General features: G+C 32.5%; 1 protein-coding gene across 3 annotated transcripts in view; it reads left to right on the top strand.

The window, feature by feature from the left end:
• The window catches only part of PCDH10 (protocadherin 10), a 62,807-nt gene that overhangs the window by 16,142 nt on the left and 34,654 nt on the right, over window positions 1-12,011 (top strand). Inside the window, exon 5 of one of the 3 annotated variants that reach the window (XM_019419656.2) lies at window positions 3,119-3,395. The exons of the other annotated variants lie outside the window; for them this stretch is intronic. Coding sequence (XP_019275201.1) covers window positions 3,119-3,159 — 41 coding nt within the window. The 3' untranslated portion in view covers window positions 3,160-3,395. Of the gene's footprint in view, window positions 1-3,118; window positions 3,396-12,011 lie in introns of those variants that run through there. 3 annotated transcript variants of the gene reach the window in all.

Genomic DNA, 12,011 nt, shown 5'->3' with positions numbered 1-12,011 from the left:
CACCTTATGAGCTTGTTTGCTCTTATTTTTGTTACAATATTGTAGTTTGTCAATGCTCTGGTGAAAACCAAAGGGATACACTGAAGGACTGAAGAAATAAATGTAAATATGTAGAATATGGTCATATTCAAAACTCAGTGTTTAGATTTATCTTAAAATGCTGATGAATTTTAGCTTGGCTTTACCTTTTTTAGAATAATAAAAAATTCTAAAGTATCCCTTTAACTTTTAATAAAAGTTAATCATTGTTTTGAACATTTATTAAAATGAAACACAAAAAAATATTACCTGGACTTTAAAAATAACATCACATTTTATAGTGAAGAATTAATGAAATTCTTTAGTATTATAGACACCTTATATAAAATCAGTCCTTCAAATGACACATTCTGAATAATATCAGCAAATAAGTAGCATAAAAATAATTTAAGTTCCAGAATAGCTGATAAAAGCTGTATTATCAAGGTACTTTAGAAAATCCCAGTAGTTAAAACAATTATGTTATTTTGGCAATCATTCTTGCTTATGATTTTGGCACATTTTGAACATCATCACTTAACGATTGATTTTGTCAGTGGATGAGACATATCTTTCGGTTCAAATAAGCCTAAATGAAACAAAGGATTTCAGGATTTCAGGATTTCAGGATTCATTATTTGGAAATTTGATTTCTTGTTGATAAACATAATCAGTGCCTAAGAATTGGCAACAGTCAAAAGACAATAACCAATGAAATTTCATCAAAAATATATTTGTGAAAATCTTTTTTTCATTAATTTGAAGGGTCATGAGGTAATAAGTTATGTTGAATGAAATGAAGAAATATAGTGACATAATTAATTTTTAAATACTGTATTCATGAAATATTCTAGGTTTCTAGAACTGTAAAGAACGATTTACTGAAGTGTCATGGTCCATGTTGCCTTCGTATTACACGTCATTTAGACCAGTCCATGCATGCCAAAAAATTACGAGCTGTCTCCTGACCTAATTTTAATTTTGCCTACTTTTTGAATCCCCTTCAAACTTCAATTCAATTTGCTCTTAACACAAGAAAAGGTGTCAGAACTTCTGAAACATTCCATTTGAAAAATTGCTGACACTTTACGTAGACTTCTTTTCAGTAAACGTCATTTTGAGAAAATTCTTTTGGGCATCGATGTTATTTCTATGGTGCACTTCAAGTTTTCAGTTGATTAAAATTGTAGACCATGTTTTGTTTAGTCACATTTCTTTCAATCCCTTCATTATCTCAATCTGCCTTCTGTGAGTTTTCTTAATCTGTTGAACTCAATAGTGTGGTAAGAGTGTACATAGGATTCAAAATAAACAACTTCTCTTATTGGCACACAGCACCCTCATATTTACATATCTTCATATAGTGTTTTCTCTGGGATTTGTATATTCCTATAATGTCATAAACATAACATGACTTTTTCAAATATTAAAGTCCACAAATAAGCATTCTTGTTTGTGGCCTTTTTAACATTCCTGTCTCCTAGCTCCATACATCACTAAATAGATGCACATCTTTTTCAGGATTATTTTTTTTCCTAGTACTTATGTTAATTTCTGTTCCCTTTGTCTCCAAGTTGTGTTACTTTTCTATAATATCCTATTTCTGAGACTTTTGCTCCTCTCACTCTTCTCTATAAGAATAGCTCTAGATTTGTGAACCTAACTTTCTCACGTTTTTAGTTTATCTCTTTGTGACAAATCTCTAGTCTTTGAGTCACACCAGTCCTTCTATTTTTCATTAAATTCCTTTGTTTAGTGATTAAGAATTGATCTTTCATAATCAACATAATTTACGCACCTCAACTCCGTGAACAGGAAACAAATGATAACTCAATCCCAGTTCATATTCTCTGCATATCTATTGTTAGATTTAATGTTCACTGAATTTTATGATATTTTACTTCTTTGAAAAATGATAATCTGTTCACAACTGGTATCATTACTCCAGTTAGCTGATGCAGCAGCTGCCTGGAACTTTCCTGTAACTCCAGATAAATGAGATATTATAATATTATCTTATTTCTTCTTTCGTTAAGTAATGGTCTACCTCAATTAATATGATTTACATCGGAAGCTGTAAAAATCTTCTGAGGTGAACAGTTCATCTGTACATCTATACATATGGCAATTTCTGTAGGCAATTTGTTTTTACTTATTCAGACATCAGTGCTTCTCTGTGACTTATCACATGTCATTTAAAATGTGTGCCTTTGGGTGCATCGGAACTAGTTAGTATCCAATACTCTCTTGGCGTATTGAGACTCATTACCCGGCTGTGCATATTATAAATGCTAAATAATTATGTGATGAAAAATGAATGACTGGCTGAATGAGTGTTTTTAAAGTATCCAAATAATCTTTAATGCTCTCATTATACTTTTCATTTACACACACGTCTGCAGTTGTTTTTAATCTCCAGGCAAACTTTCTTCTCTTCTAATTTTTAAAATATGTTTTAAATTAGTTGTCTTTCTCTGGTGCTATTACCTCCAAGTTTTTATAAGGGGAAGTAGATCGTGAACTCATTCAAAATATTGAAATGCACCCAACCAAGGTGCTTTGTTATGTATATAGGTGGAGTTTTTCTATGCTTTGAGGCTTCCCTTTGATTCATTCTAAGAACTTATATCCTAAAAAAGTGTTAAGTTTGTTTCATACCTGTTAGTTCTCTTATACTTCTAAGTACTCCCCTTTCTTACCAGGTCATTGAGATAAGCTTTTTTGGACATATTTTATTTACTAACAGGTCTCATTGTTTCGGTCCCATCTTTCATTTCTTTGTAAAGTTAATAGATCCAAATTTTCCTCTGGTATCATCACTTGTTTTTCTTATATAATTCCCATGTAGGAATTACTTATTTGCATGTTATTAATTCTGTTTTTGAATTCACAGATATATAGTTCAATAAAATATATATTTAACGGTCTATAGAAAAAACTTAATTGCTAAAAGTAATTTATATCTTTATTCAGTATTTTACACTCCATGTGTGAGTGTCCATCAGTTATTTAAAGCAGTTTATTTGGTGCATACTTTGCATTTTATTGAGCAAACATTTAGCATATTAATATTATTTATATACCTGATTTTATATTACAGATCATTTCCATCCTCTTTCTTATTTTGTACATTGGAAATAAATCCATATAAGCATTTGTCCGCCATGTGAGCCTAACAAAGGAAGATTATCAATTAAAATATAAATAGAATTATTCAATGAAAAGGATTATCTACCTGGGATTTTTTCCTGCCTCATCATACTGAAGATGTGTGGGTCAAAATTTAAATGCATTGAGTTATAAAGATATTGTAAAGAAGTCTGGAATATATAAATTCAATTGCTTATAAATATCATTAAACATTATTCAATACTCAATGTGCCAGACTTTTTTTGGGTGAGTCTGCGTCTCCTGAAGTCCTTTTAATAGGAATCAGATAGTGTCATTTAGGTAATAGAGCTTGGAAACTGTTTTGTACTCTGAGGTTTAGTGTTTAAGATTAAATAATACTCTCAAATCAAGACTGAACTTAACATAATGTGAGTCAATTTAATGTTTCCCAAAGTGTAATAAAATCCTGGAAGTTTTGTATCAAGGTTCATAAGACTTCCTAATTACTGCATTAGTGGCCCCTAATCACCTACATCAGTTTAGGTAGGGACAGTATAGAAGATTCGGAAACACTGAATCCCAAAAACGTAATTACATACAAAAGGACACAGATGAAAACAAATTATAAGCTAGAAATTTTCGCAGATAAAATTCAGGGTTTTATTTCTGATTCTTTAACTGATACATTGCATGAAATTATATTTGTACCTTATACCTAGGCACATACTGTATTCTTTCTCCTGGAGATACATTACTTTTAACTGTGAGGATTCAAAAGAGTATATGAACTTCATTTCAACAAATTTTTTGTAATCTGGCCAGTAGAGTGTTATTAAATAATCAATGACAAAAAACCCAAAAACAAACCAAACCAAACCAAACCAAAACAAAATAAAACAAAAACTACCACTGACAGCTTTTAAGTCATTGAGCTCAACAATGAGCTCAACAAGTGATTGTAAATCCTTTTTCTGTGTTCTGTAGTCATGATTCTGTTATATGGATGCATTTATGCATATAGACATCCCATATAGAAGCATTATGTTTTTAATTTAATTTAATTTTTAATTATATCTATCAGTTACCAGAGAAAGAACAGAGCATGATTATTTAACTAATGGCTACTTCAGTATCAGAAACTGTTAAACATGAGAATTTGGCACTTTTTGAGAAACAGATAAGTGGCAATCGGTTTTGGTCCGTTTCTTTATTTTTTAAGGTGCTTGTTGTACTTTTTGAGGACCAGTTCACATTGCACATTAGAGCAAAATTGACCTGTAGAGGAAATAGGTGTCTGTATTACGAGGAAAACATTATTTTTATTTATTTAATTTAATTTAATTTAATTTAATTTAATTTATTTTTATTTATTGTTTGCAAAAATATTGTAATGAATAGGACTTTTTTCCTCTTTTAATGTTGCTATCAGCCAGAATCCTGTACCAGATTCCAAGTTACCTGTGTTGGATATTTAATCATATATTTTATACTTCCTAGAAAAGTGACTTCGTTTGTTATTGAGTGTCCTAAGGTTTATATTTATGCCAGTCACTATATTTCAGCTGAAAGTTGGCCAATGACTGCATTATTCCATAAAAACCATAGTTGTAAATGTGTTTTTGTTAAAATTTTCGAATAAGTGCCTTAAAAAGGATGAAAAGACCCAGGCCTAGGAGAAATACATAAATAAAGCCAGTATCAAATGTATATTTCTTGAGTTAAATTTTGAATCACCCAGGATAAAGAAGTAGCTATGGGGAAGGGTCTGTCTCATATCTCACTGAACACATCATTGGGTTTTGTCTCAAAGTACAACACACGGTAGAAAGTTCGGAGTCAACAAGGGCAACAGTAGAATAAGCATACATGTTGTCTTGATGGTATATACCTGATGGTGTACATAAGATGAAATATCTCACTTGTAGGTTTAATCAAAATAGTTTTAGGAATAGGTCCCTAGATAGGAAGGTTAATGTTCTAGTTTGACAGTTGCTATCATTTTACTGTTAGAAAATGTATACAAAATCTGGAGGCTAACCTGTAAAATTAGTATAAAACCATGGTACTTGTTTTCCCCACTGTTGATAAACCTTATACAAGAACTCGTCCCCTTGCCAGTTACTAATGGTGTGGGTTTAAGTTTTGTTTGCCAGAGAAATACTCCTCAGATGATTACACTGGAGAGCATGAAACCTAGTTTTGTTTTGGTAGATGTATCTTGATTCTTGATTTACGTCAACCTTTTTTTATGAGAACTATGGTAATAGAAAACAATACTACTTGGAGCTCGTAGAGTTCCACTAAATTTTACTTTTAAACATTTTAAAAAATGATGGGTAGGGGCGCCTGGGTGGCTCAGTCGGTTAAGCGTCCGACTTTGGCTCAGGTCATGATCTCGCGGTATGTGAGTTCGAGCCCCGCGTCAGGCTCTGTGCTGACTGCTCAGAGCCTGGAGCCTGTTTCAGATTCTGTGTCTCCCTCTCTCTCTGCCCCTCCCCTGTTCATGCTCTGTCTCTCTCTGTCTCAAAAATAAATAAATGTTAAAAAAAAAATTAAGAAAAAAATGGGTAATTTCAAGTATATAAAATAGAGAGAATAGTACTAAACTCTCTATGTTCTCCAGCCTAAACAATTATCAGGTTTTGGCCAAATTTATTTCATCCAAATGCTAACATACTGTCTTTTTCCTCACATTTTTAGAGCAAATCCAGGGTTCTGACTGCTTAATCCGTTACTATTTCAGCGTATGTTTATTAAAGATGAAGTTTATTTTTAACATCACCACAAGAACCTATTCCTCTTAAACAAGAAAGTTTTTACTATCATTGTTTGTCTAATTATTGTTCCCATCTCCATAATTTTCTCATAAATATTATTTACACTTACAATTAATTTGATTCATGCTTGAAATAAGTTCCATACATGGCAATTCATTTTTATCTTTAAACTTTTTATTAAAGTAAAATATGCATATAGAAAAATACAAAAATCACAGATGTATAACTCCACTTTTTACAAAATGAGCTCACGTGTGTAATCAGTGGCCACATTAACTGGGTCGAGTAGCCAAAGCATTACAAGTACCTAAAAAAGTCCTGTATTCTGTCTTCTTCCAGCTATGACCACCCCAGGGGGTGCCACTATCCTAGCCCCTAACCAAATTTAGCTTTTCTGGGTTTTCAATTTTATATAATTTGAATAAGTGGAATAGTATAATGTATTTGTTTCATTAAAATGTAATAGCCAGTTATTCTCTCTGTTAATACAGGGAAAGCAATCAGCAGAGCTTAAAATGTGTAAGCTAAAAAGACCAGTTAACATGTATTCTCCTTGAACATGATTTATCTTGCTATTTTTTGGAATTCTTGTCTAGTCTTTCAGAAATGCTTGGTACCTGCCTTTATATCTTTATTTTTGATTGAAACATAATCTGTTAGCTTAGAGGTGTTTTATAGAAACAAATATTTAAGTATATTGATTTGAATACCAGATTAAAACAAGAGAGTAGAAAAATCGTAGTGTCTGTATTTCACATTTCTTTGAGTCTAGGTTAGAGGACTGTGGCAAACTGGCACCCATGATGCTGAAGGGAGAGTTAATAAAATAAAGAGATTAACATTTTGGAAAACAGCATATCTGACTAGAGTTTAAAAGGATTGAGGGACTGTGAATTGAGAAGAAAGGGGAGAGGTGACTTAACAAATGTTAAGTGCTTAAACAAATACTACACAGATAAGATAGTGATCGGTTAATCTGTCTTTATTGAGAGCAGAACAGAGAAAATGGATCTATATTGCATCCTGAGAGATGTAAATTGCACATTATGGGAAATATCCTGACCCTGACATTGGTATTTTCTCCTGAGAGATATGGAAACACTTTACCTAGAAAGCTTTACAAACTACAAACGTAGGCATATGTCAACTGTGATTTGGTAGAATGGCACTTTCTAGCCCTGTGATGTACTTCCTGCAAAACACTTTTCCCGGCATTGGGGCTGGTGAAGGAGTGAAAGGGATGAGGCTCAATTTTACTGGAGGACAAAGGAAAAGCAATTGAGGAAGCCTAGGTTTTTATCTATTTCCTTCGCTTCCTGTTTCTATATAGATGACTTCTTATTCTTTCTTAGAGATTCTGAAAGGGAAAAAAATTGGTTTCTTAAAGCCTTTGATTCCCCCTCACACAATGAATTGCAATTGATGATTGACTATCCAAGAACAGAAATTGAGAAATCATAGTTTTAGAAGGAAGTTTGGGGAAATGTGTAGAGGGCAAAAGCTCAGTGTAAAATGTTTATTAAATTATTGAATAATTATTTAATTATTGTTTATATGAAATATATAACATAGATTGTGTCTATTAAAAGTATGCATTACAACTTAAAAAATATGAAGCTTCACATTATATATGATAATAATTTATAACAGGAAGACAGATGACTATAGCTTTTAAATAGCTTACTTTGTCAAATATTGAATCTTTATCAAGCTGACTTAATTCTCTTATAATAAGAATTTTCCCCTTTTGGTATCATATTATCTTCTGCTGAATTTTAAGGAAATCCCTGGTGTCAGTTACTGTGAAATGGCTCACAATTAAACAAAAAATGAAACAGCCGTTAATAATGATTCACAGTCAAGTTGCCTACTCCTTAAACCTAGTAGTCATACAAGCTTTCTTAATTATATTGGAAGATATAGCAAGCTGACTATATGTGATCATTACATTTTGGGTTTTATTTTGGAAAGTAAATGTAGCATTAGCTTGGTAACATGAAAGCAGGAGTTAATTCTGCACTTAAGAAAATAAAATGAGGGGCACCTGGGTGGCTCAGTTGGTTAGGCGTCTGACTCCTGCTCAGGTCATGATCTTGCTGTTTGTGAGTTCTAGCCCCGCTGACAATGGGGAGCCTGGAGCCTGCTTCAGATTCTGTGTCTCTCTTTCTCTTTGCTCCTCCCCTGCTCACACTCTGTCTCTCTCTTTCTCTCTCAAAAATAAATAAACATTAAAAATAATTTTAAAAAAGAATAGAAAATGAAAAGAACAGTGTAACAGTAAATTGTATTAGCTAAACATTAAGTCTAAATTTAATAACAGTACTAGCTACTACTGAGTGCCCATTTTGTAGGCACGAAAAGATGAAATAAGACACAATAAAGGCACTGATTTCATAAATATACAACCAGTGTTGTAAGGGGATAGCTCTTTTTATCAATCAAGGGTCATGAAATAATTTTTGAATTAGATATATTCATATTTTATGATTATATAAATATACTTAATTTTATAGAGACAAAGGGATTGTTTGGTATTAGACAATGTAGAAATGGCTTTTGTTGATGGATTGGAGTGAATTCTAACTCCTTTGAACTTGAATTAAGCTGAGGATTTGGGAAAATGATATTTTTTAAATTATATAAGGAATGAAGACAATTATTTCTCAAATTATAAAAATAAAATATTGACTCATTAAAATTACTAAGAAACTTATTTTTTTAATGCAGGCTTACTTAGAATTATTTTTAGGAAATACTTGACATTAAATAATTTAATTTTCATCTCTCACATTTAAAATTGAGCCTGGGATCTAGGGACATAATCCTTGAGAACTTCAATTGCTTACTTTGTAGGAATTCTTCATAGAAATTATGTTTTCATAATGCTAATAGAGAAAGTGTGCTGATATATCTAATATGGGGAAATGTTATCTTCCTCTTAAATAAAAACATTTAATGTAGTTTATGAAGGGCATATTATATTTCTTTGAAGTTAATTTTAATTCTGTACCCTTCATTAATCCTTCAAAGTTTTTCATATTTCAATTACTTTCTAATTTCAGAGGATGTCAATAGGTCCTACTATTTGTAATACTATTATTTATTATAAAGTGGTGCCATGGCAGTTTAGAACTGTAAAAAAGTTTTTAACCAGCTGTTTTAGGCAGATCTTCCCAAGCTACTGACAAAAACAGTATGACACACATTCAAGAAAACTTACAGTTGAGCACCAACTATGTTCTAGGCACAGTGATTTTCAGTTTTGTTTGCCCTAGAGCATAGATCAACATACTCAGATCAGGTCATCTCAGTGTCACCTGCTCTGCACCATTCCAGAAATACGCAAAAGCATTTTTAATTATTGATATCCTCCCATGCTATACTTCATGCTAACTACCAGCCCTCTTTTGAGATAATTTTGAAAAAACCAAAAATGAATAACCAAAACTTGGCATTTTCCAACACTAGTGAAAAGTTCTCCATTTCCTTTAAAATGTACATGAAACACAGCCTACTTACCTAGTTGGATTGTGGTCTTAGCAAATACTTGGAAAATATTCTAGTCTTATTATTTTCAGGTAGGTTTTCCTAAGCATCACTAATTTTTTCCCATTTGACTATATGGGAACATGGAATTTTTAATTCCAGCAAATATCACTTTCTGATTTTGTTCTTAAGGTATGTGCATACTTGCTTTGGACTCATAGCCTACTACATAATTACAAGAGTAGGTCTTTCTGTCTGTCCTCATATCAGAGATGTGATGAGGTATAATTAAGAGCTCTGGTTACAGGGCCAATCTACCCGGGGTTCCAATACTCATCCAGCCAGTTACTAGCTGTGTGACCTCTAGAATTCATTTAACCTTCCTGTAACTCATTTTCCTCATCTGTGACATAGATCCTCGAAAGCTCATTGTAGAGATTAAATTATTTATCATATCTAAAGCAGGGAGTGCCTGGCCCAAAGGAAGCACTCATTAAGTGTTCAAGGCAACCATATATTCAGTTAAAATTGGAACAATGACATCAGCCTGAGTATGGAGAAAATTAAAATTCTGGCTTAAATAGAACTAATTATGCTTTCTTTTACTCCCAGAGAAAAATCAGACTCCAAATGTTCTTTTCACGATATATCACTATGTTACATCTGCAGTATATATTCTTCCACATAATACATATGTTTTCAAAGGACAGCATCCGTATTTTTCTTTTTCATCTGTAAAACCAATGAGACAGATTGAATAGAACCAAAGGTATGATGCCCACTAAAGACTGGGTTGTATTCATTTTGTGGTGATGTTAGTCACAGAACATGATTATAATTAAAAAAATATATATATTCTCATTATTTTACTTAACTTGTGTATTTACAGTGAGTAAATATACTTGATCATGTACAACAAGCAGTTAAAATAATTTGACAAAGAATGCACTTTTGAGACAACAGATTCTTATTTGGGTGTAAGAAGCAGCATATTATATTTGAAAAAAGAATATGTTCTTGGGGCTCCCCGCCCCCCTCCAAATTTTAAGTGGTACAAATAGATGCCCGTATCTAATTTGACATAATCTGCATTTCGACAATTATACTAGCCCATTAGAGTAAATTCTGGCCTTAGGACATTGTTACTCCAAAAAGTTCTGATATCTCTGCGTAGATGACACAGATGCCCCCAAATCATCACACAAAGTAAATGAGAACAGTCTGCTACTATGTGAAAATAGAGTCTTTCTAGAAGATATCCCAAAGACTCTGCCTGCCGTAAGTCAGTATTTGACATGCAGGAACTCCAATATTTCCCTGCCTCTTTTTCTGCCCTAAAATCCTATTATCTGATAAACCGAATTCTCTCACCCAGCATTATATTTATATTTTTGTAACTTTGTCTTTTAAAAATAACATAAGACTAGCAAATGATCTTACCTAGCCTTGTTTGGAGAAATTCTTAAAAGACTATCCAAACTTTACTTTCTGTTTACGGTTTATTCGTCGGGCTGTCTTATGTAACTCTCATGTTTCTCTTATGTTTCTCTGTTTTCTGTCCTCTGCCTTCCTGTACATATCCCATATATACTGCCTTATATGTACATTGCTATTTTGCCTGAATAACAAGAGACCTAACAACTTTTAGTGCCTGATTACAGTCCAGCATTATATTTTCTTATGTCTTTTTACGTTCATGTCTCATATGCAAACAAAAATTTCTCATCTTTTTTTATAAAATGGTGAAATTTCCTCCATTTAATAGTACTTTTGCCCAACTCTGCAAAAATGAAATGTTAAAGCAGATTTAATTGTTTGTTTCATTTACATATCTGTGAAATTGCAATGTCAACGGCAATTAAGCATTTCTCTCTTCTCAAAATGCAGTTTTTCGGTGATTGTACTTTAAGTTTCTTATCTCATTAACAGATAAATAAGATGGTTACTTTATTATAATAAATGTCTTTGGCTATCTTTGGAGAAGATCTCTTAGAGTATAACCAAGGAAGGATTTATAGACCTCCACTTTGGGGCCATTATTGGAGCACTATCTGAATGATTTTAACTGATAAAGAAAAATGGCATTCTAGGAGGACAAAGTTGAATGAACAAAAATGTGGAACTAGACAGCAAATAAATATGAAGAAGTGAGTATTCTGAGTTGCCAAATCTATAAGATAAATCCAGAGGGAATAGTGGAAGTTAAAGTTTGAAAGTTATGTTTAGGATGGATGAAGACATGTTTTGAATAATAATGCTAATAATGATAGTAGCTAAGAGTTGTTAAGAACTTGTCAGCCTAGCACTAGTGATGAACTAGTGATTGAAGCCTTACTCAATAAGCAAATGAAATGTTTTCTGTCTCCATTTACAGATGATAAAATTAAGAAAAAGGGATGTCCAGTAACTTGTCCATGGTCTGATGGCTAGCAAGGGAGAGCTAGGCTTTTTATTTGAGACCACCTGATTCTAGAGTAAGCATTTACTTGTAACCAATTCACTACTTGAATCCCAGGCTTAAGAAATTGGACACTATTCAGAGAGAAGTCAGGAAGGATGTATTGTACGGTATTGTTTTGCATTTTGTTTTATCAGCAGAGTGTATTCCAGTCGTCAGGC

Source organism: Panthera pardus, unplaced genomic scaffold, assembly GCF_024362965.1.
Source record: "Panthera pardus isolate Hobbes unplaced genomic scaffold, ASM2436296v1 HiC_scaffold_13, whole genome shotgun sequence".
Classification (NCBI taxonomy): domain Eukaryota; kingdom Metazoa; phylum Chordata; class Mammalia; order Carnivora; family Felidae; genus Panthera; species Panthera pardus.
The sequence above is the reverse complement of the archived record's forward strand: the minus strand, read 5'-3'. Positions and strand labels throughout refer to the sequence as shown.